Below are 27,765 nucleotides of genomic sequence, written 5' to 3' on the forward strand. Positions count from 1 at the left end.
AAAATTAATTAATGTCTTGATTTGATGATAAGAGCCATTATTAAGAAATGGATGTTATAAATTCAAATCTTATAGTAAAAAAAGAAAAAAAAAAAGAATGAGAAGTCCAAATAATACTAATATACCAAAGAAAAAACTAATAATGCAAATTTGTTGTTCTTTGAATTTAATGGTTCATTATACTTTATGGGAGTAATGGCCATTTTATATGTTTAATTGGTTATCTAAATTTGCATAAAATTATCATTTGTGTATCACATAAGGCATTGGCTTCAAATATGTTTGGAATTATCTTGGTCCAACACATAATGTGACAATCAAAAAAATCATTTACATATAGTTTTAGTCACATGATTTTTTTAACAAATCATGTGGCTTATTTAAATATTACATAGGAATAATCATATAAATCACTACATAATGGGTTGAAAAAGATAGTTGTAAACATATTTAGAGTTAAACCTTGTCATTTTGACAAAATTTATTGAAGCTTGAGTAAACTAAGAAGATTTATGTGCGTTTAGTCAACTTATTTGCTTAAATGTGAGATAAAAAAGTAATTTTAAACAATAAATTGTCTTATCATCTGGCCAAACACACACACATAATTAAGGGAACAATAATTTTTTTTGTTTTTTGTTGTTTTTTTTTTTTATAAGATAGAATTTCTACTCTATCCTAATCTAAGTGTATATATATGTGAAGCTCCCTTCTAGAGACTTAAACCCCGGCCTTTGCCCCCTCACACCTCACAAGTGTTTATACTTGTGGAGTGACCACCGCACTAAGGGTGCACGATGATTTTGAGATAGTTTCGACCTATGGTGTCCGCTCTTGATGATAGCTCATTATCATCAAACCATGACACTAATCAGTTTTTGGTGTAGGCGGGGATTAAATCCCAAATCACTTATACAACCATCAGAGACTTTACCAGTTGAGCTAACTGAAACCCACAAGGGAACAATAATTTTAAGATACCCATTATTAAGGAAAAAAGTTTACCACCAGATTATTTTAGAAGAAAATTCTACCCACTACAAGCAAAAGACTATTTAAGTGTACTTTTAGTCACGTGAATAATTTATGAATCATATAATTTATTTAAATAATATTCATAGATGATCTTATGAATCACAATGTAGGTAATTAATTTGAGGAGATCCCTCTTAATTAGTTTGGAAAAAAACTGTTTTTACTTTAAATTCATAAATCATTAATATAGAAGTGCAAGCAAAACTTTTCATTGCTTATGCATAATTTCCTAATCGGGTTTCTTTTTTGTGTGATAATTTGATAGTTATAATGGGAATGAGAGATTTCTTTTCTTTTTAATACAAAATAGAAATTCTACTCTAGTTTAATCTATGTATGTATGTGTGTAAAGCTCCCTCCTCAAGACTTGAACAATCTTCCCTGAGAATGGGAGATTTAAACCTTGAATGTCTCCATTAAAAACACTAAAAAGTGTCAGTTAAGTTATAAGACTCTTAACAATTAACCTCTTGTTAGAATTTGTTTAACATTAAAAATATTTTTAGCGATAAAAATGCATTAGTTATTTCCATATGTTGCTTATAATTATCAAAAAGCAAATACTCTAAGTTGCTTACTAGCAAGTTTTTCTTTTGGCTACATACATCACGATGATTCTGAACTGCACTCTGTTAACTACCAGCTATTCCTAGCTACACATCAAAATCCTGATAAACAAAAAGTGCCTCCTCTGATGGTGAAAACACTAAAAGTCAATCATGACGACCATGGGTCCAGTTTGGCTTCCAATTGGTGACCATAGCTTGCATTTTTTTTTTTTTTTTTTTTTTTTGCTAAAAATAGCTTGCATTTGACGACTATAATGAGATCCCATTTTTATATTCCTTAGTGGAATGCCAAATGTACAGGGAAAACTGGAATGGAATGGAGTACAATTGCAGTCTCACATAAGAGGAATATTCAGGTCAATTCTTGTGCACATTTCACCACTTTTGATCTTATTACGCTTGGAGAAGTACAGATTCTCCTTCTAGCGTTGGAGAAATTATAATTTCTCCACATCACTTGTCCACTTTTGATCTTATAATTTCTCCTAGCGTTGGATGTAGATGAGAATTGTTTAGACAATTTGCGTGCAGATCTGAGATCTTAATCAACTGAATAGCTTTTTTTTTTTTTTTTTTTTTTTTTTTTTTTTTTTAGAAACAATCAATTGAATAGCTGATAAGTTGATGTGATTTTCAAGATCTTGAGAAGACAAATCCCACATAACTATGCTGAATCTCAACAAACTAGACAATCATAATTTATTAGTAGCTTGTTTTTTTTTTTAATTCTATTTTTAATCTTAAGAGGCAATTAAAGTTGTCAAACATCCACATTAATTACCTATCTTGGTTGATTCAATTTTTTTTTTGAAATTGGGAAAAAATTACTTTTGATAATCCAATTATTTTATTTATTATATATAAATTAATACCTCATCCAATGAGGAACTCACACGACAGAACCTCAATCTATCTTATTTTTACACGGTGTTATTTGAGTTAAAACACGGGTAAATTGCAATATCCATTCCAAACTGTTACTTAAGTTGCGATGTACTCCTATAATATTTTATTTATTTTTTAATAATTTAGTAGTTGCAAGGGGGAAAGAATTCAAAACTTGATGTCATGAACACACGAAGAAGTACCAATTAGTTGAGTTACAAGATTTTTCACATACGCCTTTTATAATTTGAACTTGAGCAATCCACCCCTTAATATTGACACTCCAAATTCCAGATAGCTCATTATAATCAATTGTTTTTAAATTATGAGTAAAGGTGATTCTTATAATAAAAATAAAAATAAAAGGAAAAAAAGAAGTAAAGGTACTTAAAAAATAGATGACGATTGTATAGAGTTTGATGATGCCGAAAATCATTAGTAAGTCACACAGTGTTCACATGCTCAAGACAACACTTGCACACAAAAAAAAAAAAAAAAAAAAAAAAAAAAAAAAAAAAAAACTTTAAGAAAGTACCGATGTGGTATCGGCCAAAAACCCTTCGAAAATTAAATTAGAGAACTTTCTTTATAACTCTAGAGTGCCAGAGCTGGGAACGTACCTTGAATTGTGAGGGTTTTGGGGTTTTTATGGTAGGTAAGGTTGACAATATTCCTTGGCATAGAGGGCTTTTTCTTGTAAGGAAGATCTTCATTACTACGCGTATCTTGAGGGATCATTTCCTTGTAGGAATTCCCTCGATTAGGGTTAGTCATGGAGCACAAGATGTTTCCTTATATATTCATACGTGGAGGCCAAGCAAGGCCATGTCAGACTCGTCAAAGGTTTACTTATTCCATTTAGCTTCCTTCCATCAGCTTCTTATCCTGTCTATGCATTCTGGTCGTCTTATTCAAGTGTCGCACCCGTCAGCCTCGTGGTGGAACCGTCGGCTTTATGGTGTCATTGTTTATAAAGGCACAAGCAAGGTCGTCGAGTTCGTCAGGACCATCAACTTTGCTTCATGTGAATGAGTTTATCAATCTTTCAGAGTTACCCTTATCAAAGCTCCTGAGTTATTCTTCTTCCTCATACTAGTACTAGTTACTCTACTTTTAATTTGAAGGCAATTGAAAAATGTGGTGAGTTATTTGAAAATTAATACCACCTTAGTTTTCCATTAGGTCATGTATGATAAAAGTTAACAGAAGTAGAAGAATTGGTATAAACTTGAATGTGTATTATCCAAAAAAAGAGATATAAATTAGAATATGTACAAACCTTTAGGGATGAAAATGAACTTTGTAGAAATTCTAGGGATGAAAATAATATATTAACCAATTTTTTTAATAAAATGTTATATATATACTTGATAGGAGGCAAAAGAATCTATAAATTAGTCCAAGATAGGGCAAACTAATCTTAGCTCCCATATTAAATGAGTTTTTGCTAGGTCCCCCCCCCCCCTCTTTCCCCCCTTTTTCTCTCGCTTGGCTCAACCTTTGACTATACCAAGTGTTACTTTAATGACACATTCCCTAATACTTAATCAAAATAACTTTCTTATAAATCAAAATAAATGAAAGCCATATTGAAAATACCTAACTGAAACTTTAAATAAAATCCCACCTCAAAATTAACCCATCACCCATTGTTATTACAAAGTCTGTTATTTTGTCAAGAGTACTGTAATCTATTGACATTGTTCGATTTTTCCCATGAGAACAATTGAGTTTCAAATTCCTTCATTTCCACTTGTTGTAACTTGTAAGCACGAGAGAGAGAGAGAGAGAGAGAGAGAGAGAGAGAGAGAGAGAGAGAGAGAGAGAGAGAGAGGTATGTAATTTTAACTAATTAATGTTGAAATTACAATTTTAAGAGTTCCTCGCAACATGAAAAATATTAAAGCTTGAGAGCTAAGCAAATTATAAGAGAGAGTGAGGTAGGGTTTAAATTACATTCATGAAGCATCAAAATGATGTCATTAGCCATTACCACTCACCATCATTGGAATCCCAAAAAATATTAATGGTATGTTTGGATGACAGGATTTGGGTACATGGATTTGGATTTAAGTAATTAAAATCAAAATATCTTGTTTAAATCATTTACAAAGAATCAAGGATTTGAATTTGACAAATCCATCAAATGTTTTTTTTTTAAAAGAGAAAATGTGGATTTCATTCAAGAAGAGAAATTGAAATACAACAGAGGGAAAGTACAAGACAGCCAACAAATTCATAAATTAGGGAGGGTGTTGATGGTGTAGTTGTTGGAGCAATGGAGGGAACATTCCCTTCAAACTTGTGAGGTTCCAGTTGACCTTGTAAAAGGAGCAAGAGCATGAGTTGCTCTATTGCGTTCCCTTTCAGGTGATGAAGTTTCCAATTGCAAAGGGAGCGGAGAGAGTTGAGGATCCCTTGGAGGATGTGACCGAATTCTCCATAAAGTTTTTTTTTTTTTTTTTTTTTTTTGATAAGAAAATATCTAATTCTCAATAATTAGAAAAGAAGATACAACTCTTGAAGATCCATAATCTAAGAACAGACAATAGAGGAAACAAATTGGCAACACAGCGATTTTCAAAAAAACAAAATGGTTACACAGTAACCAGCCAAAGCAGCAAAACAGAACACAAAGGAAACAAACCAGCAACAGAAGAGACCACAAACCAGACCCTAAAGCAACAGTCCCTCAGATCTAAGCAAATCTGCAATTATGTCTGGTTCTCTTCCTAACCAACACATAGTATCCTTCACTGTTTTTGCTTGCTGGGCTAATTCATAGGCTATTTTGTTACCCGTCCTTCCAATGTGCCTCATTTTCGCATCTGCAAAATTTCTCATTTCCTGCACAATTCCAGCTACTATATGACCAATTGCACCTCTGACCTCTTCTTTCTCAATTGCTTGGACTGTTTGAAAAGAGTCACCAACCATAAGAACTCGCTCCAGACCAAGCTCTTTTGCCAGCACCAATCCTTGTTCCATTGCAATAGCTTCAGTTTCTTCAACTCCAAATCTTCCTGAGAGGGGCATGCACATGGCAACTATGAACCTTAATCTCTTGTCCCGAATAAGGATGACTATACCCGAGTGGCCATAACCAATGGGAATAGCTCCATCCACATTGATGAGAAAGTAGTCATCTTGGATTTGTTCAAGACTACTTCCTTTTGGCTCCAGGAACCTTGCTTGAGTGCCAACTGCCACCCTATAATCTTTCACCATTCGCATGGCATTTCCCCAAATAATATTTCCTAGAGAACTATTTGAATCATACACCATTTGGTTTCTGTTATACCAAATCATCCAAGCCACCCCAAAAAATATTTCTAGGTCCCTTTGGGTCCCATGTCTCAGCATGTCTAAAGCAATATCCGAGAAGTCTCGCCTTCCTTCCAAGAGACTGATGGGGCAGTTAATCCAATTTTCCTAGACTTTTTTAGCTATTTCACATTTTAGAATTGCATGCTCCACAAATTCTGCCTCCTTGCTCCACAGTGGACAGAGAGGATCAACTGGGACCTCCCTTTTGTTCAGTTTAAGCATAGTGGGGATAGCATTCATACAAAGTCTCCAGGCAAAAATTCTCACCTTTGCTGGGATGTTCAAGTGCCACATTTTCTTCCATAAGGGAGCTCGCACGTCACCTAATGAGGATTTCCCTTGTTCACTTCCTTCTAGCACCTTCCTAGCCACGTAGTAAGCACTTTTCACTGAAAAAATTCATTTTTTATTACCCACCCATATTAGTTGGTCATCAGGCAGATGGTGACTGATTGGGATATCAAGGACTGTTTCAACCTCAAAAGCAAGGAAGACCCTTTCCAACCTATCTCTCCTCCATCTTCTTGTGTCTTGGTCAATAAGAGCTGAGACCATGGAGAAATCACCAAAATCTATTTGAGGAGATATTATCTTGTAGGTTGAGGGAGTTGGCAGCCATTTGTCATCCCAAATGTGAATAGTTTTTCCATTGCCTACCCTTCATCTTGTGCCTTGTTTCAAAACTTCCAAACTTTGGTGAATGCTTCTCCAAGCAAAAGATGGGTTACTTCCCATAAAGTATTTTAAACTTTAAAATTCTTAAATTTCAAATAACTTCTTAATCCATAGAATTTTTGATATCCCTTTAACATACTTTAATATTTATGAATTTCAAATTAAAGCATTTCAAATTTATCACTTTAAAATTAAAATTAATATTTAAGTATCCAAACGCAACTTAAAAAGTCGCTATATAAATCTTACTAATTTTTAACAATATAATAATAAATAAATTTAAGAATCAGAAAACTCAAATTCGCTTCCCGGGTTCATATTTCTTTATCATCTAAAACGTGAATTGAACACGCGTCTCCTTCTACTCACAAACAGTATTGTTTATTTTGTACTTCTTGCCAAAATCTCCTTTGGGATCTCCATCTTTCCCACTGAAAAAATCACAGGCTTTTCCATCCATGGAGTTCAGACCTCGCAATTACACTGCCGAACGACAATCCCACGCGCTTCCTCGCTTACGCGCCCAAAACCATCCTCTCTCCGCTCCATCCTCACCTCTCCTTAGCCAGGTCCAACTTACTGTCTCTCAAATTTTCCGTTTCTTTTTCGTTGTCCTTGAGCACTTGTTTGGATGCTAAGAAAATCTAGGGGAAACAAAAAAAAAAACCTGTTGCAACCGAAATTTTCAAATTTAGATTAATTCAGTCTCTGCAGCCAGTACGCCCAATTGGCTTAGTATTTTGGCGCCAGATTCTGACCATTATTTCGTTTTCTCATGAATAAATTTCTCAGCAACCAAACAGAGCATACGTTATTTTTCGTTAACTACAATTATATGCGTGCTACTTAATGATACATAACAAAATTGATATTAAACCATGTAATATTATTTAAAAAAAAAAAATTGGCTATGGCTAGGTGGTGAAATTGTTAAATCATGAGTATGCAATTGCACCAAATAGGACATGGATGTGGTACTGTTTAATATGCATTCTATAGACTAAGCCATGAGTTTGGGGGTTACAGTAAGACTGCCTCCTAATCACCGCTCCCAAACCCTGCAAAAGTGGGAGATGGGTACACAAACCTTTTTAGACTAAGCTATGAGATGCATTGCAGTTGTGTCGGAATATTTGAGATATATGTATATATGTGCACTTGTGCCCACGCATGTGCGTGGGTGCCTATTTATGCATGCGCTCGCATGTTTGTCTATGTGCGTGCATATGTGCTAAGACTACCTACCAATCATCTCTCCCAGACCCTGTAGAATTGGGAGTCAGATACAATCTTTTCGGACTTAGCAAAAAGATGCATCGCAATTGTGTTGGATATTTGAGATATATGTATATATGTGCACATGTGCCCACACATGCACATAGGTGCCTATTTATGCATGTGCTCACATGTTTGTTTGTGTGCGTGCGTGTGTGCTAAGACTACCTATCAATCACCTGTCCCAAACCTTGCAGAAGTGGGAGCTGGATACAACCTTTTTAAACCAAGCCATGAGATGCATTGCAGTTGTGTTGGAATATTTGAGATATGTACATAGCTGTACACATGCCCATACATGTGTGCGGGTGCCTATTTATGCATACGCTCACATGTTTGTGTGTGCTCATGCGTGCGTGCCTGTTTATGTTTGTATGTTGTGTTGGAATATGTGAGGTGTATGTATGTATGTGTATTTATTTATGTATTGCATGCCTGTCTTTTCTGATCTTAAGGTGAATTTTGAGGTGTTACATTCAATGCATCATCATGTTATAAATGTATTGATTTGTGGATTGAGTTTGGTCAACAAAGTGTAATTTTGTCTTGACAAAGTTCAATTATGTCTTGTAATAGGTTGATGTTTTGGATCATGGAAACAATGACTTTTTCGACCCACTGAGGAGATCAGATAATAATGCGACAGTTTCTAAAGATGATTTTCAAGATCATGAAAATACTTCTAGTGAAACTTCTACTCAACTCCCGACAAAGGAATGGATGTCTTTCAAGAGATTCTTAATGCAGAGATTTCCTGTCTCCAAAATGGTTTCAATTTCTTCAGTAAGTATATGAATAATTTCCCTTGGAAATTTCAACTTCCTAGTTGATACTTATATGTCTTTCAGTTTTTGCTGAAGACCGAGGACATGTCAAGTGTTTTTAAGCCTTGCATACTTGTGTTTTGGTGGTGCACTGATGTCTATATCATCAATTTTAACTTTGTACAGTTTTCATTATAAAATATTGCTTGATTATGGTTTCTTTGATGAAAGTTACTCAATTTATTACTGGCCAATTTAGGTTTCAGAACCATTAACGATATTGAGGTATATAAAGTTATAGTCACGTTTTACCTATAAAAATAAAGTTATAGTCATGTTTTGTTGCCATAAGGGCTTTATTTATTTATTTTTTAATCATTTGGTGTTTTATGCTAGGATTTATAAAGATTACTATAGTGCTGAGGTAACGCATTACTAAATATTATTCTTTGGTTAAAGGAGTGCATTTAAATTTATTACTACTCATCAAAAGATTTGGATTATATTAAAATGGCTGTTCATAATGATGGTCTAGATGTTGGTTTCACCTTCTAGTCATTTCTAGCATAAATTTAAATAGAATCCTGAAATGTTTGAAGCATTGTTGATGCATGGGAGACTACTTATAAAAAAAATTGTTGATGCATAGAGACAATGCACTTAGATGTTACTTTTTTTCGTAGTTCCAAAAAGGTCAATGTTAAAGAGTTTACCTGAATTCAAGTTTCTGGTCTTTGTTGGGCTGTAATGGTTCAGTTCATCTAGTTTTAATATTAATGAGTTGACCATCAATCATTATATTACTTTCTTTTATGGCTTCCTAGTTAAGCATGATCTTCCTAGCATTATTGAATCAAAATTTTTGGGCAAGAATATGTTAGGAAAACTACAACTCGAAAATGTTGTGGTGAAGTAGGGAATACATATGGTTGTCCTGAACAGGTTCATCACCTGCATTATAGGGTTGAGAAGGATATCTATATGGGTCAAGATCAAGTTGCATTTGGCGTAACTCTTTATTTTTGCTGCATAATAACTTTTTCTTGGACAAATAAATTGAAAACTCATCATGGGTTACATGTTTTCTTTGTTCTTAATATGCATGCAAAATCTGTATTACCAATCCACAAACTCATTTTATTATATAATTTAAATAAATAAAAAAATTGGAATGTAAATTTTTTATAGATTAGATAGTTATTGATCTTTGACCATATTGATAGTTTGCAAGCATGGAGGGAGGATATAAGGAGACAATGTAGTCTAACAGTAGATTTGTCAAAAATAAAGGTTATTAAATGGTGTAACATTAACAAAGGTTTTGGTAATTTAAATTTGGACCTATACCTGTGTGTGTGTGTGTGTGTGTGTATAGTTATCAGATTTTGAACTAGAGCTGCTGTTTTTTCTCTTCAAATTTTCTTCTTCTAAGACATAACATTTTCCCCCTTTTAAATTTATTTACAGATATCCAATGTGATAATGAAAGGTGCAAAGGGTATGGTGGCTTGCTCTCCTCTGTTTTTCTTTAATTGATATTGTTAGAATTATGGTTAAATGATTAAATTTACCATTTCTAAACAACTTAACTTTTGGGAGAATTGGTAAATTATCATGGTATTAGAGCAGCAGGTCTTGACTTTGATCCCTATCTGCACTCTACCTCCTATTGAAAATGTTAAAACTCCCACGTTTAGGCTCCACTTATTAAGGGGGAGTTTGGACTCACATGTGGGGGAGTTTTAGAATTATGGTTGAAAGATTAAATTCACCGATTCCAAACAGCTTAACCTTTTGGAACAAATAGTAATTTAAAATATATCAAGTTTTATCAATGGCAAGAATGCTTTGTTTATTTTAGTTCGAATTGCTTAAACTTCTGTCAGGAGCAACCATATTACTTTTAATTGCAGTTTTGTGATGATGCCGATTTGCAGCATATGATAAATCTTCAACAAGTATGCATCTAGAGGAACTAGAAGATCCGGAAAAATATGCTGAAGAGGGTGTTAAGGTCATCACTCGGCAAGAGTATGTCTCTCGATTGCATGAGCTCAAAGATGAAATTAATCGTTCTTGGCGTGCTAATGACCGTGTAACATCTTTAAAGTTATCTATAAAGGTGAGTTTAATATGATATGGTCAACTTTTTGTATATATAATTTTTTTGATGCCTTTTTTGATTATTGAGAATTTGAGGGAATGATCAAGCATCTTTTTGTTATATATCTCTTGTTCTTTAATATATTTATTAAGAAATCTGTAGCAGTGGCATATTATTTATTCACTAAGAAACAGTTGGTGAAGTTAATTTAGCCATGCTTCATTCTCACTTTGGCTGAATGTTTCCAATTAATTGGTATATGAACTTGATCTATGATGCCTCATATTGATTACTATTTGAGTGTGTGTGTTGTGGGTGTGTATTGAGCATATATTGGGTCAATCTAGTCTTTATATGCAACTAAAAGGAGTTTCAACTATGACTACTTTAGTCCATTTGGGTATAGTGCAAATGTAGTTAGCATTTTTGCTTGCGTTGTTACAAATGGTATCAAAGCCAACATGGTAACCTCGTGTGGGCTTGAAGACATTCCACAACGTGGGGGAGATTGTGATGCCTCAATTTAAAATTGAGTTGGTTGAGTGTGTGTTGTGTGGATGTGTGCTAAGTCTTGCAACGAGCATATACTAGGTCGATTTGGGCTTATAAACAACTACAAGAGCCTCAACTATGATTAGACTTGTCCTACCCATTGTGACCTATTAAGTTAATATCTTTTTCCTTACATTACCAAAGGAGAGTGAAGTAAAAAATAAATGATATGTCATCAAGTGATATCACATTCCTTCTTTCTGCAGGTTGCTAGGCTTTTGATGGATACATCAATTTTACAATTTTATCCTACGCTTTTTGTTCTTGCTATGGATATAATGGATATGCTTGGGAATATGGTATGGGAGCGAATTATGTGGAAAGCTGAATTTGCTGAAGATGGAACTAGACTCTGCTCCTTACCAGGTCTTTCATCATTTTGTATCTCTCTCTCTCTTCTTTTTCTTTATAGTAATGCAATGGGATTTATGCATCTAAAGAATTGGAAATATTAAGCAGGACATGCATAAATAGCATGTCTCAGCTGGAACAGAGTTATGAGATCTGAACTGAGGTGGCCATTGAAATGGAAACCTGATGTTCTGCTTAGCCATTGTTTTCAGTCAGCTAATCTGACTGCTTATGATGAAAACTTGTTGGAATCTGTGTGAAACATCTAGAATTTGCATAGGTTGTGAAACTTAGTCTTTATAGAATTGGTTGGGTATGGATCTCATGTTTAAAGGGTTTGCCTGGGGCATCTTAAGCTCCAGCTATCTGGTGACAAAGTTGAGTCTTTTAAAAGCAGATTGTGTTTGGTAAACCACTCACATTCTTAGGGTGGTTCAGCATTAGGCTAAAAATTGCTCCCTATTACTTTAAAGTTTGAAGAGTCTCATGGTAATTATCATGGGCTCCACACATTACTAGGGCAGTTCAGGACCAGGAATTAGAGTTTGTGGTCTTATTTTTTTGACTTTTTATGTTCCACTTTTATGTGTTGGGTTGGTGAGCATAGATTGTTATGGTCACATTCCAGAAATCATGGTTTTGAAGTTGGTCTTGAGGTCAAATAGAAGTGTCTTTCTTCCTTGGAAGGCATTTGGAAGGTCAAAGCTCTGTTAAGAGTAGCTTTCTTTACTTGGACTGTTGCATTAGAGAAGATTTAATGACGGAGAATCTTAGAAAAACAAGGATCGTTGTGGTTGATTTGTGTTGAATGTTTAAGACTAGCAGGGAGACAGCATACCATCTTCTTATTAATTGTAATATAGCAAAGGTCCTTTGGTTTTTTATGTTCTGCTTGTTCAGTAATATGTGGACTATACCTGGAAGAGTAGTTGAATTATTGGCATGCTGGATACGACAGTTTGGAGGACTGTAGTGGCGAGATAGAAAAGGTTGTTCCTTTATATGTGTGGTGAATTTGGATTAAGTGGTAGCTACAAGTTCTTTCATTTTTTTCAAATTTGTTGGCGTTCATTGAACTTTTTAACTCAGGGGTCTCAGTGTCATTTCCATGTACATATTGTACTATTAATTTCTAATAAAATCACTACTTCTCTGAAAAAACAATGATAAAGAAGAAAAAACAATTTTCTTCTTTAATCATTTTTTTCAGATGGAAGAAAATGGGTCAAGCTCAATGTGAGTGTCAATTTCTATGAGTTGAATCTAAATTCTTGATGGATTTCTAGGAGAAACATTCATTCTATTTTCTGGAGACTACTCTTTGAGTGCGAATGATTGATGTAAGAAGCCTTAAAGTGTTCTATGCATATCTGGGTAATCTTGGGATAATAACATGTAATGATCTCTCTGTTCATATCATTCATGCATGGTTTTAAGAATTTATTGCTGATATTTTCTCAAATCTTATTACTGTATGTCAACATGATTGAAGGGCATGATAAACTGCCATGTTGTGAAGAATGAATGAATGAAGTAAGAGCCTGTTGGGTGGTGTTTTTTTGTACTGGTAGCATCTAGAACAGAGCAGCAGATCTTCAAGGCCTTTGATAATTCAAACTTAGTTGTAGCTCTTCCTTTTCTGCCCTTCTTTGCTTTTTCCCCCCTACTTGTTGCTGAATATTTTATTTAATCCTTCTTCAACAAGTTAGGTCTACGCAACACAACATTGTTAGTTTTATATTTTTGGTAGTGGGTTGATAGTTTTTCCTGAATTTATTTTTTTTAATTTATTTTATTTTTTGGATTTATGGCAGATAACTTTCAAGCAAGTGACATTTGCTCTGATGCCAAAGAAACTTGCAATAATTGGTTCTGCAAAATTGGTTCCATCCGGGAGCTTCTTCCACGCATGTGAAGTCCTCTTTTCTTAGTCTCTATATTTAGTATCCTTGTAGTATTGACTGATGCTAGTCGTGTCAAGTTGTAATCTCTTCTACTTCTCTTGCTCGTCATTTATTATGGTCTTTTTTTTTTTTTTGCCTATGCTTTTCTCCCTTCCCCCTGGTTCCTATGTTTTGTTAAAAAAAGTGTTATGTTTGTTCCTGGTTGGCAATTTATTTCAATCACTAATAATTATGAAAATAACCCATATGCATACAGGAGCAGCACACACTGGACCCAATTTCTTGATATGTGATTGTTCCAATAGACTTCCAAAGTTATTTGGCAGAATTTCTCTCTATATCTGCTCTTTATATTTTTCATGCAAATGCTTATTAGAATTTATTTTGGCTTTTCTCCTCAATCTCTCTTTCTCTGAGATTTTTCTTTCTTTAATTGGTTGTTTGCTTGATGTTGGACTTCAGTTATTTAGAGCTGGCTTTATTGCCTTGCTGGCGTTTCCTGGTTGACAAACCTGAAGACTGTGTTCAGCGTTTGGTTATGATGACAAGAGGGTTAGCAGATCCATTGGCATCTGCCTACTGTCGTCTGTATATGGCCCACTGTGCCCAGAAGTTGCCCTCATGTGATATAGGTACACATTTGTATTCTTCATGCATACAGAAAATGCATGCATAACTGACCAATGACATACTGTCCATTAGTTGCATTCCTGCAGAAGTATGCAAACATTATTAGCATGTGCCATGGATAAGGCATAACATGGAGTGGGTTTGGCCCAGTGTGGTCCAGGTTCATATATCCTAGATTCTGTTGACATTTGGCTGGGCAATGTGCTGACAGTGGATTAAAAACCCAAATTAAGACCGAGTTGAATCTAGTTATTGCTAGAATTGAAACTGATACTTGCTTTGGTGGCTATACAGCTTTAAATTTATCTTACAACTTTTTAACTCAGAATATCCATTTAGGAAAAGATCCTTGTTGGTTAATGGTTGAATGGAAATTATGCCCTCTGAAAATATTTTCTGCAGTTCTTGGTGAAATTCATATAATAATTCCCTAACTACATATTCTTTTCTTATTTTCACTGAATATTGGGCTTCTCTGATTGCCCTATTTTTAGTGTGTAACTTCATTAAAGAAAATGCTGCACCAGTGCAACCCAAGATGATTCCCACTTTTATAGAGGCAATTTAGACAGGTGTAAAAAATTATTAATTGGAATCCTGCTAATCTGAAGGTGTATCCAAAATCCAAATCCTGTGACTTGACCTGGATTTTTGTGCTGTGTTCTATATTTAGTAATTGATAATCCTGTTGAGACATGTTCCATTGCGGATCATGTGTAGCAGGCTATTCATATGTCCCCCACCCCCACTCCCCCTTTTCTTTCAACTCTTATCTACACTTGTATGTCTGACAATAATTTGACAGGATACCTAGTTAAATGTGTTAATGACATCAAGATTCTAGTGATGCGGATCATATCAGCCAAGGAAACAACACAAGGAAATATTACAAACAACAGAAGATTGCTTGTCACTCTGATGGAGCCAACCATTGAGTATATTATGAAATGCATATTTAAGGATGCTTCTCAGGTATATGCAGAGTTTCATGTGATACTCATACTTCCTGTCTCAAACCCTAGCATATGGTAGGGTTCTACATATCACTGTTAACATGTTTTTTTCTGAACTCCTAAAATGCAAGAGTGAAAATATTGATTTATAAGAATTGTTTTCAAAATTCTTATTTTGATTCTTCTGAAGCCATTTCTTCCATTACATCTATCCAGTAATCTAAGAGTGCGCTAATGAAGTTATCTTAACCTTAATAGTAGGTTCTCTGACATGAACTAGTTGCTTTCTGCAATATCTTATTTGATGACATTTGTACTGTATGTTTTGCAAGAGGCAAGTAGGTAATGTGCTTGTGGAGCTTGGGCTAGGAATGAATCAAGTGGAGTTGTTTGGGAGTTTCTCTTGCCTCTCAATTGTTCTGCATCATCTACTTAAGGAACTTCCTGCTGAAGTTGTTGCTTCAAGTGCTGTGGAGATCCTTCATACCATTGAATGCAGCAATGATTATTCCTTTGATCAGGTGTTGTTCTTATGCTAATGACTCTTTGCATAAGAAGTGGCACCTCCTTTACTTTGGCTGTTAATTAATTAATTTATTTATTTATCCTGATATTTGATATGCAGTTTATTTATTCATTTATTCTGTGGTGGAAGTAGTGTTTGAATTACAGGTTACTTGGATTCAGGCTTTCTGAAAGGAAATCTCGAAGGGACATTGTCCATGCTGTGGTTGATAAAGTTACTCAGGTCTGTAGAGTAATCTATGCCTATTCGCTTGATTTCAACAATTTTTTTTTTTTTTTTACATTCTATGAGTTTTTGTAACATAGTTAGTTTTCTTACATAAAACCCTACTTTGGTATGTTAAGAGTAATCTTAGGTTTGGGTTCTTTCTCTTCAACTCATTATTGTTTTCTTGGAGTGGTATGTGTGTTCATTCTATCAATGAGTCACATCTTATGTAACCTTTTGAAATGTAAATTTCACTATTTTTTAGATTACGCAATTATTTATTGGCATTTATGGTAGGGAAGAAATAATATTTAATAGTAATGGTTGATGTTGTAGCTATTTAAATACATTATAGGTCCTAAAATTCCCAATGCTATGCTGTTTTGGAATATTTTATTTATCTTTGTTTTATGAATGAGTCTATGTGTTTCAATGATAAATACAATATCAGGTTATGAGTGAAAGGAATAGCCTTGATGAGTACCTGAAGGTTGTGGATGCTTATGTGGATATTGTTCTTCAAAATCAGATGGTAAGTTTGGGTGGCCTTTGACACTGTCACACCTTTGGTTCTGTTTTTCACTTCAGTTCTATGAATAACTGTATTTATTGTGACACTTTTTGTGACTATCTTTGTTTGATGTGGCATTAAATTGTCGCAACTCTTTCCTACATGCAAAAGTCTTAACTAGAACATTTGTTTGGTGCTTTGACTCATTATAAGTTTTTCTTTCCTTCTTTTATTATTTTTTCCCGTCAATGCTATTGCAGCACTGGCGGTCTTGTTCAGTTGAAGTAAACTGAACTTAATTTTTAATTCTATGTAAAATTAACATGCTCTTTAATTGCAACTGAGTCCCAGCACAATCTAAAGTAATTAATTCTTTAAATGCAACTTAGTTGTATATAATTCTTTAAATGCAACTGAGTCCCAGCACAAGTTAAAAAATTAAAATCAAATGCCATCGTTGTAACTTTCCATGTCGTTTTTAATTATTCTTTCTCTTGTTTTAATACTAGTTAACTGTAAAGAAGTTAAATGTTTGAAAGGATAATTCTACTTTCTTTTTTGATCTTATACACATCCAGATTCCCAAGTACTAAGGTAGTAAGGTTGCGCCCCTTTTGTGCTATTTAATGAAATTTATTGCTTATTGAGAGAGAGAGAGAGAGAGAGTTAGGCACTCTTCCCTTTTTGGTAAAAGAGTGACTAATTTGAATAACCTCAGTATTCTACTTTGCTAAGTTCTACGGCTTTTTTGTTGGAATTATTATGACATAGGTATAACTTTGGGTCCAAGGCAGTAAGAATAGTTAGGCTATGTTTTCTAGGATGAAGCTTGTTTGAGCTCTCTCTGCAATGTTGATATTTTTATTTGATATCCTTCCAACTTCAGTTGTTCTGTTATCAAGCTTGCTTGCAGTATTGTGGATGTGAGCATTTTTATATCCTCTGAATCTATTCATTTGTGCCAGGATAACCATCTGAACACCATTTTAGGAGGTATTTCAAAGAGAGCATACAATAAAGTGGTCACTGAAGATGAATTGGCAAGCTTGCAATCCATCATGGTGAAGCTTCTTACTCATTTCAAGGTCTTAGAGGATGTATTCACCTTGGTATGCTTCTTACTCTCATAGTAGCTTTTATTTATTTATTTATTTTTCATGTGTCTGTGTGTCTTGAATCTAATCTCTTGAGGAAAAGAATTCATGCGACCGACCCAATCTAATCTATTGAGGATCAATAGCCAACCCCAAATTTTGGAACTAAGGCTTTGTTGTTGTTGTTGATATTTCATAAAATTGTAAATGAATAGTAATTTTATTTGCCTTTTTTGTTTCATGTTGTGTAGTTTGAGACACTAACATTTTTGTGAACTAAAAATGGGGTGATTAATTGTAAATGCTACTTTGTAGAACCATTTTCTGGAGATCTTAGATATAATGTATGGGAGCTCACGGAGCATTGTCAATATGCATATCCTCAACATGGCGACAAGGTACATTTTTCAACAACTATGTTTTCATACCCTGTTTTGTCCAGTTAAAGCCTGATCTTTATGTTGATGTGCCTCACTTTCCTATGCTACCCTTCACTGGGATTGGTTCCACCTGCCTACTGGACCAGCCACTATCTGTCTTACCCTCTAGGTGGATAGTGGTAGGTAGGTAAGAAAGGTCTTCATAAGCACACAGGTTGAAAGCAGGCGACTCCTGGGGATGGATGGATTTGGAGCCAAACTTCATGGGGATTTAAAAAAAAAAAAAAATTTAAAAGCAGTAAAATTCCACCCAGTTCCTCATCCAAATTTTTCCATGCAGCCAAAGACAGCCTTGAAGTAACACTAATGGTCCTTACTATGGAAATTGAGTTGTATGTGTAAGAGGAATGGGAAGACTATTGCTCATTTACTCCTACACTGCCCTGTAGCTAGAGATGTGGACTATGATGTTTTCACTATTTGGGGTTCATTGGTTTATGCCATGGGGGTTGTGGAGCTTTTAGCTAGCTGGTTGAGCAAGTTCAATAGACACAAAAATGTGGTAATTTGGAGCATGATCTGTTTGAAGGGAATGAGAGATTGATTCATTTTATTTTTTAATTTGTTGCATGATTTGCTTGATTCTTGTACTTTCCATGCAATTTAGTTTAGACATTTTGATGGTTCCATAGTACACTGCCTATGTGCTTTGGTTTTGTATTTTTTTCTTCCTTTTTTCAATGAAGCTCTTTACCTTAAAAAATAAATAAATAAAAGAAGGATTGATGACATAATGCGATTGAATGATTTTAGGTCATAAAGTAACTTTTAGAACATGTGAGGCACTGATTTACAGAACAATCTGAACCAAATGTTATGTGACAGTTTGGGTTTCAAAAACCTGGTAGTGTTGGAATCTCTCTTTTTTTGGGTTTCAATATTGTATACATATAGATGTCTTAACTTAAACGTAGAATGTCATCCTCAGGGTAGTTTATTATTGGTTCATATCTGGAATTTTTTTTCTTTCGTAAATTAAACTTCTATTGCAAAAAAGAGATACTTCAGTACACAGGAAATGAACAGGAGAGCCAGGTTCATATATCTGGAAACACCAACTACCAATCCTTCAAGTTTCATGATTTGATGTATTTGTATAGTATCTGGTAGATAAAATCCAGTGAGTACCTAAATATAGATATCTAGTTGGCTCCTTATACTTTATGACCTGGATTTCTATCTAATTCTTGGTATGTTTGAAGATTTGATTTGATTTCCAGGTAGCAGTTATAGTTTATGCTTATTTCATTGTGCAGGAACGGTTCTATAAGTGATCCAACATCCATACAGCTGCTGTTTGAAATTTCACAAAATCTACATGATGATGGTGATTTTTTTAATACGAAAGATGATGATAACCAGCCAGCACGGTTGATTTCTCGTTTCGTCCATATGGTAAATAATTTCAAGCCCATGCTGATTTGCCCCCAGCAATTGCTATCCTGTGACTATTTTGTGGCAATTCATATAATTGGATTGACATACGTTGCTGCTCTTTATTTGTTAGGTTGACTATGGAACAGAGATGGAACGCCATTTAGCATTTTTAGTTGAATGTCGTGGAGCTTTTAGTAGCTTAAACGAACTTAAGGTATGAATTCCTTCTTTTCTTTTTCTGAAACATGGATGGGCACAGTATCTATTTTTAATCTTATGGTCTTTGATATTGTGATATTTGTTAAATAGAAATTTTAAGAAAAAAAATCTTATTTATGTATCTGCATTATGCTTTCTGATAACATGGCATTACTTGCTTCCCTTGTGAAGCTCATCTTCCTGAATTTTCGTACATTATGCAGTTTTAATTTATAGGATTATACTCAAACACTGAATCTATAGATGAAGCCATCCAAACATTACGCAGTCCACTTATTGTCTGGAAAATTATGTGTTTCAGAAAAGAAATAGCATCAACTCAGTTGAGGTAGAAGGATGCTTGAGGATATTCTGGTACTTAAAAACTTTCATGCCCATATTTTTAGGGCAAGTTCGAAGTTAGAAGTTAAAAAAAGGAAAAAGGATTGCTTTGTATAAATTCTTTTATGTAGATAATAAGATAACACAACCCAGTAGCTCATGCTTTCACGTTCAAGAGAAGAGTTCAATGAATGCAGGGGTTAAGACAAACTGGTTGCTACTTGCTACCTGTAAGGGTTGCAGGGGTACATGCTACACCCAGAGAATTTAGTCTTATTTATGTAGTAAAGTGAGGAGGTACAGCTTGGTTCTTTTGGGGCATTCAATCTTATTTATTAGGATAAAATGGCATGTAAGTATTGAATGTTTCATAAGGCAAAATAAACCAACTTCAGAAAGAGCTATACTTTGCTTAGAAGAATAAGAAAAAGGGAAGGAAAAAAAAAGGAACTCATGTAGACTTAAGGTTTTTTCCCCCCAATATGTCTTGTTCAAATGCCTGTCTTAGCACCATTTCAGGTTTTGCATTCAAGAAGGAAACAGTTACTAGAATGTCCATTTAACATTTCATACTAATGATAAATGATCATATTTGTTTAACATATGCTCACACTTAAAAAGTATTCAATGTTTCATAAGGAAAAATAAACCAACTTCAGAAAGAGCTATAGTTTGCTTAGAAGAATAAGAAAAAGGGAAGGAAAAAAAGAAAAAGAAAATGAACTCATGTAGACTTAAGGTTTTTTTTTCCCCCAATATGGTTTGTTCAAATGCCTGTCTTAGCACCATTTCAGGTTTTGCATTCAAGAAGGAAACAGTTACTAGAATGTCCATTTAACACTTCATACTAATGATAAATGATCATATTTTCTTATCAAAAAAAAAAAAAAAAAGAAGAAGTAAATGATCATATTTGTTTTCAATATGCTCACACTGATTCAGCACTTCAATTTTCTGGCAGGAAACCCTTGTTCACTCCAGCAATTGTTTAGCAATTAAGGCTTTGAAAGATGCAAAAAAGCATCTTAGTTTTGTCAAATCTTGCATAGCATTTAGTGAAGTCACATTGCCTTCTATTTCAGCTTGGGTTAAACAGTTATATCTTTATCTTGAGACTGCTGAGGTAATTTTTCGTCCTTTGACATGATTAAGTTATTGAAACTAATCTGAATATTGATACTTATTCACTTCAACGTTTCAGGTTGCCTTGTTATGTGGTTTAATCTCTCATTCAGATGGACTGATAGATTCCGCAATCAACTGTTTGCTAAGTTTAGACTTGATGGATGGTTAGTTCATCTCTATTTTGTGAAGCTTTGCATAAGTAGATCTTCAACAGCATTTGTTATGTGTGAAAACCAAGGATGACCTCCCTCCTTTAACGTAGGGCCTATAAGGCCATTCCACCCACCACCCCCCTCGTTTCTTTCATACTTTTTCCTTAACATCTAACAGAAACATTTGCAATAAAAAATTAACGTTGTTTTGTGTGTGGGGGTCTAAAGTAATGACCACAAATTTAGTGTATTAATCTATCTAAATGAATAGCAGATGTTGCACCTATTCTGGAAGGTCCTTGGCACTTTGGTAGCTGATTTTTCTCTCTCTTGCTCTAAGCAAACTGAGAGTATATTTTTATACATATCAAGCTACATTAGCATTTAGCACATAGATAAAAACAAATATACAGAAATATGTGACATTGTAGTAAGTAGCATCACAAATATTTACACAAATATGTGTGAACATTAATTAACTATTGCTGGCTATTGAAATGAACAAAGCTCTGCAATGGGATATGGTTCTTGAATACAAACCTATGTACATATTTATATGCATGCATGTTCAAGTGTGTGTGTGTGTATGAACATCTTTCAGGAATTTTTTTTTTTCTGTTGCTTTATTGTTCCTGTTTTTTTTGTTAATTTCTTTACTAGGAAGATGCACTTTAGAGCTCAAAATTAGTACAAAAGATTACATGAAATCTCAGACAAATAGTACCCATTGCCAATGTATTTTATACATTTTTTCTTTAAAGATTTCCTTTTTTAATCTTCCAACTTGCTAATTTTTTATGTGTTTTTGTTTGTTTACGATTGCTCATAAATTTTATATTTCTTTATTTACTGATGTTGTAATGGTCATTTTGGTTGTAAATATATCAAAGATGAACATTTCCAAATTAAATTCGTTGCTTGGTTGGATTAATTGCATCTGTAGGGTCCCGGCCATCAATTGATGTTGAAGGCATACTCTCTGCAATTCAAAAGTTATGCAGTCACTTGGTTATGGTTCCAGGTGATTAATTCTTCTTTTTGATCCTCATCTTATATCCAAAATCCGTTTAGAATATGGATAAGTTTAGCTTAAGTTGCATGTTTATTTGAATGGTTTTCTTTTGGCCATTTTCCAATCTCTAAGACTAGATCTAATCTGAGAGTGGACTCTTTCTTAATTTTTAGTTTTCTAACAATGTTTGTGAAAATAAAAATTTCTTAAAAAGAATGAAAAATGGAAACTCATTTTCAGATTATTAGCCAAACCTAATCTCATTTTGAATGATCAGAAACACTGATGAGCTTTTTTTCTTTTTTCTTTTTTCTTTCTTTTTCATGGTAAAAGGCTTTAGGTTTAGCGTATTCTACATAAGGTCCCTCACCTCCGTTTGCCACCCCAAGGGAAAAACAAATCCAAAGTAAATGAAATTTAAGGACTTTTACGTTGAGTGATAGAAGTGAAGATGACGGGCTAGTTATAACTTGTTTCTGAAATAAACATCAAGAAAGAGTACTTGAATTTATAAAGTTGGTGATTCCTTATTGGCAGTTATGGATGGTATCAATTTGAACAACAAAAGTAAGTTAGGATGCTGAAAATGCAAGTGATTGTGTTATTCTAGTCCATCTAACTGAGTTTTGGTATATACCCTCTAAGATGATATATGAACACCTATCGAGGTAGCTCTATAAATTCAGATATATAGAAATACAAACAATGAACTACATTGATGCACAGAGTCGTCTTAATGCATTTTTTCCCTTTCAGTAATATTTTTGGCAAAAGTATTGATAGTTTGATACACAGAGTTCTCTTAATGCTACTTAATTTTTTTTTTTTTTTTTTTTTTTTTTAAAAGGGGAGTTTTCTTGATGCTCCAAAGACAGGGCTTTCACTTAAGAAAGGGGTTTTCTAAAATGAGCTAAACAATCGTATATTTGGGAAATTTTCTGTTGACATGACATTGTGTTACAATTAGTGCAATCTGTGTGTTTTCCAAGATCACAGTTTGAGATATCCTTCGTACACTTTTTTTCCCTCACTTCATATGTTCCATCTGAAGGTAATTCTGAGCAAGGAGTCACCTACTTCCCAAATAACATACTATCTCTTGTTAATTCCAGATCTTGGTAAGCCTTCCATTGCATATTATGTCAACAACAATGCTCCATTTTCTCTTCTTTTCTTTTCCGTCTCTTTGTTATGGCCGTAGGTCTTAGTTTGATAGTTGAAAATGTCACTGCAGGATGACACCAAGAATGAGGACAAGAGTTTTTTGTACAATTCTTACATTAACAGCTGCACTATCTCAAAACAAGCTCCCATACCATGCAGATCATGGAGAGGTATATCTACACTCTTCTTTTTAAATGGGTTAATTTTACCATTTGAGAAATCCAAACTTTCAGACTTTTAAAACATGGTCAGAATACTGAAAGTATGGGTCAAAAAGTTTTGAAATCCGTGGATTTGAATTTCCTTATTATCAAAATGGAAGAAGATTTCACGTCTTCATAGTTTTTGCTTATGCTGGTGTCATCTTTTGTAAATATATTAGTTTCATTAAGCTTCGCAGGGATTTTCTTACTGACATGATATAGACTCTCGCCAATGGCCTTTAGGCCTAATGGCTCTTCAATTCAGCATAAGTTTGGAGAGGTGAGCGAGGTTGTGGGTGCAAATCCCACCCGGTGCATTAATTAATTACCAAACCCAAAAAAAAAAAAAAAAAAAAAAAAACCTTTTTAGTATTGACGGTTTAAAAAAGAGCCAAAAAAAGATAAACAAATATTAGTTAAATTAAAAATGATTAAGGATTTGATTTTGTTTTATTCCATAAGGCTATAGTTGGGCCTTGTAGAGCCTAATTGTGTTTGATTCAAATTATGACCCGACCCAATATAAAATTGCTACGGTTTATGGGATTTTTTCTAGAGGTTTAGTCCATGGACAAGCCTCCCTAGGGCCCCTGGGAAAAAAAATTTGGCTCGTTTTTAGCCAATTGGTGAATCCTGTGCGCAGGATAAAAAAATTGTTGTTTGGAGATTAGGGTTTGGTGTGTTGTTGTGAGAGAGAAAACTATATTGTTGCATCTTGTATTTTTTCCTAGTGAATAGTGAAATCCCTGCAACTCCATGGACGTAGGCAAATTGCTAAACCATGTAAATATTGTCTTGTGTGATTGTTTGCTTGATGCATATTTTTTTCTCTATTTTGCATCTCACAAATCTGGAAATTTCGTGTATATTTCCTACAGCCACTACTTAATATGCGTATACAATTTAAATTTAGCTGACTCATACATGAATTTTAAATTTTGCTCCTTGTCAAATAACATGTAGTCCATGAAGAGTCTTTGGAATTTGCATGAACGGGTTGAAGTAATCATTGTAAAGAAAAAGCCTAGTTGTGCTGTTATATCTCATGTCTCCTAATAGATTCTTTCTTTTTCATCCCAGATTCCTGGAAATGACCTATTATTTTTTGGTGATTCATCTTACTTACGTGAACTTGTGTCCTTTGCTGAGTATGTTCTTCAGAACCTGGTTGATACCATTCAGCAAGAGCCTTCACAGGTAACTATGCCTTTCACTATATTATTGTATAAATTGACAATTTTAGATTTTACTGATGTATGATGCTGAATAAGGTGGCTCGTGGAAGCATGGCACTTGAAGCTTGCAATTGCATTGCATCGTCTTTCATGGTAAGCTCCTTTGTCATCTTTTTGACTAGCTATCAATTTTAGTTGATCAATAGTCAAAAGGAATGGTACATGGCAAAGCAAGTGATCTGTGGGTAGGTTTCCCATGATGGTTCTTAGGCAGGCTTGTCCAGAGGCAATCCACTTTCAAGCAATTAAATAAACATGGAAAAATGTTGGTTTCATTTCTCATGAATCTGATAAACCTTGGATGCTCTGCTTGTCCTGCAATACTCTCTCACAGCTTTGCTGTGCTGTACTGTGCATTGCCCTGCAATGTATACTTTTTTTATTATTTATTATTTTTATGTTCGTTTTTCTTCCTCATGGCTTTCTCTCTCTCTCTCTCTCTGGCAGTTAAGCAATGAAATATCCCAAGTCTGCTCCAAACTCATAGAAACTGCCAGGTTGTGTTTGAGCGCCAGTGACAAAAATCTGCAGTCAACCATTACACTTTTAGACATAAACTTGCCGACGCCCATGGTGTCACCATCCATTACTGTCTGAATGATAGATAAAGGTATTATGATTTGTTAAATTGGAAGTCCACCTTGGAAATGTTCATTCTAATTCATAATAATTCTCTGATTGTGACAGTACTCTCAGTCTTTTCACAGGGTATAAAGTTTGTGAGAAAATGTATATTTTGTTCATAGAAGATATATGTCTTCATGGAAGATGGGGGACCAACGCAATTGTAGATACTATTGGATTTAATAATGATTTGGGCTCTTGGAAGAAGCAGAGACAGTTCTTTGGAGAGTTTTGAAGCCTTGGAAAGGAAATTAGCTAGATTTTATAGTTTAGATGAGTATAGTATTCGTTTTCGTTGTACAGGAGATACTAACTGGGCATGGTTCTCTTATTTCCATCTAACTACTTTTACATGATATTTCACAAATAATTGAACATAGCTACAATCATTTATCTTTCTTTCTATCTTTTTTTTTTTTTCTTTCTTTTTTTTTTCTTTTTTCTTTGTCTGGTACAGATATGTCAAATAGAAAAATGGTGTGTTAAATAGATTAAGTGTCATAGTAAGTGATCAACTGAAGTAAAAACTTACTCAAAACTTACAGATATGTCAAATAGAAAAATGGTGTGTTAAATAGATTGCTTTAAGTGTCATAGTAAGTGACGAATTAAAGGTAAAAAAATAATTTAAAATGACCATCTCAACAACTTATTAGTGGGCATAGAATTTCCACCTCATAAGCTTAGATAGCATCTCTCTTTTTATTTGGTTTTCTTTTTCTTCTCTTTTTATTTTGTTTTTCCTCCACTTTCATTTTCTCCCTCCACCAAGTTCTCCAGCCAAGTCTTTCTCCTTATTCACCACCATCTCTTCATCTTCCTTCATGAGACTGAAAAGTTTTCCCAATCCCATTTGCACACATGGCTATTTATGCAATATAAGCTAATGATTTGACACAATTAAATAATACACATGTAAAGTTTGTTGATGACACTTTTTTCAAATCTATACCCATATCAAAATACTAATTTCAAAAGAAGGCCGAAGTCCAAACCCGACAAAGCCCATATATACTTTTTTAAAGGAAACATTTTTGGGAATTATGTATTTTTATTTTTATTTTTTTATGTGAGATAGAAATCTTACTTTAATTTAATCTAAATATTAAATCTAAATGTATATGTGTTAAATTTTCTCTTAAAGACTTGAACTTTAGCTTTTACTTCTCATCCCACAAAAACTTCAAACTTGTGAAATGTCCATCATTTTAAGAATGTGCGACATGAAAATTATGTTAACACATGGGGCAGTGAAAATTATGTATTGAAAGGTAAAAGATAATTTTTGTCATTTATCTTGGATTTAATAGAAAACTTTGCAAATGGGCTTCGGATATTTGCATAGTCCACCAAACCCATATATAGTCCCCTGTGCATAAAAGCCGAACACATGGAGATAACTTATTGCATTTGCTGAATTCTTTCAAATCCATCCAACTCAAGATTTGTTTGAATATCGCTTATTTTGTTGAAAACTAAAAATACTGTAGTAAAATAATTTTTAAATGTGTGAATAGTGCCGTAAGACTTATTTTTAATGAAAATTTTGTTGAAAAAAGAGGTTTGTAGGTCTCATGAACAGTGCATGGGACCCACTGGAAAGCACTGAAATGTGCTTCTCCATGAAAAAAAAAAAAAAATGCTGAACACAGATGCACTGCATTTCAGCTGTACCCAAACAAGTACTCGTGTCTGTTTGGCTAACTTATTTTTTGCCAACTTATTCTACTATTCAGCTTGTTTTTGGTATTATTTATAGGTTTTATTGTACTTTTTGATACTATTTATAGGTCTCATTGTGCTATTTAACTAATATTTATTTTTATTTATAGTATTTTCAACAAAAAAAAAAAAAAAAATCATTTTCAATATATTAAGTGGATTCTAAACAGATCTTTCTGACGTGAAACTCAACTGCTGCTTATTTTGATATTTTCGTGATTTCTCGCATTAAGCAAGTCTAGGCGCAGGAGGCAGCATTCCCTTTGGGGAAACGCCCCAAACCAAGACAGATTAACTGAATTGCCTTTAATCATTTCGAAAATCATTGCCACCTGCAAAACTCACTGCCCAAGTCCAATCAAGTTGCCACCTGTGAAAAACCTACAAAATCAGTTGAAAAATCACAACTTAAGACTTAACCATCCCAAACAAAGTTTCTCTTCAAATTTTTTCGTATATCTTTATATTAAGTATAAATTTTGTAAATTTAATTTTTAGATTGCAATTTTTTTATCACATCCTTTATGTTTGCAAGAATTTTTTAAAAAAAAAATTGTGATATCATTAAACAAATATTAAAATTTCAAATTTTTATAATCTAATATTGTGTATAAAAAATAAGTTTATTGATCAAATAGTAAAAAAAATTCTATTTAAACGAAATTTAATATGCACGATAAGAATATAAAAAACATGAAATTCAATAGTTTAATTTTCAAAATCTACACAAAATTTTATATATATATATATATATATATATATATATATATATTTATATAAAAGAAGCTTGAAGAGTTTGCCATATTTTG

The 27,765-nt window shown here is 33.8% G+C and overlaps 1 protein-coding gene across 6 annotated transcripts; it reads left to right on the plus strand.

Moving 5' to 3' along the window:
- The first annotated feature begins 6,857 nt into the window (after nucleotides 1-6,857).
- Nucleotides 6,858-25,635, plus strand: LOC126694549 (uncharacterized). 6 transcript variants are annotated; one of them, XM_050390888.1, is made up of 24 exons: nucleotides 6,858-7,060; nucleotides 8,343-8,549; nucleotides 9,998-10,028; nucleotides 10,468-10,652; nucleotides 11,393-11,552; nucleotides 13,352-13,448; nucleotides 13,904-14,073; nucleotides 14,877-15,043; nucleotides 15,357-15,545; nucleotides 15,683-15,772; nucleotides 16,209-16,289; nucleotides 17,234-17,377; nucleotides 17,678-17,760; nucleotides 19,059-19,197; nucleotides 19,310-19,393; nucleotides 20,681-20,842; nucleotides 20,921-21,008; nucleotides 21,940-22,017; nucleotides 23,060-23,126; nucleotides 23,243-23,342; nucleotides 24,456-24,572; nucleotides 24,647-24,703; nucleotides 25,058-25,220; nucleotides 25,298-25,635. In XM_050390888.1, the coding sequence occupies exons 1-23, from the start codon at nucleotides 6,950-6,952 to the stop codon at nucleotides 25,205-25,207; spliced, it is 2,757 nt and encodes a 918-aa protein (XP_050246845.1). In that variant the 5' UTR covers nucleotides 6,858-6,949; the 3' UTR covers nucleotides 25,208-25,220; nucleotides 25,298-25,635. The 6 variants fall into 6 exon arrangements, with proteins under 6 accessions (XP_050246845.1, XP_050246847.1, XP_050246844.1 ...); XM_050390890.1 differs by having other exon boundaries at nucleotides 25,307-25,635; XM_050390887.1 differs by having other exon boundaries at nucleotides 25,318-25,635.
- The last annotated feature ends 2,130 nt before the right edge of the window (nucleotides 25,636-27,765 follow it).

The sequence above is a fragment of the Quercus robur genome, chromosome 8 (assembly GCF_932294415.1).
Source record: "Quercus robur chromosome 8, dhQueRobu3.1, whole genome shotgun sequence".
In the NCBI taxonomy this organism is placed as follows: domain Eukaryota; kingdom Viridiplantae; phylum Streptophyta; class Magnoliopsida; order Fagales; family Fagaceae; genus Quercus; species Quercus robur.

Excerpts from the sequence above, each read along its gene's own strand:
- LOC126694549 (XM_050390886.1), top strand. The coding sequence starts at position 6,950 with ATGGAGTTCAGACCTCGCAATTACACTGCCGAACGACAATCCCACGCG. Across the intron at positions 8,550-9,997 it reads AAATGGTTTCAATTTCTTCA|ATATCCAATGTGATAATGAA; the intron begins GTAAGTATATGA and ends ATTTATTTACAG. Across the intron at positions 23,343-24,455 it reads ACCATGCAGATCATGGAGAG|ATTCCTGGAAATGACCTATT; the intron begins GTATATCTACAC and ends TTTTCATCCCAG.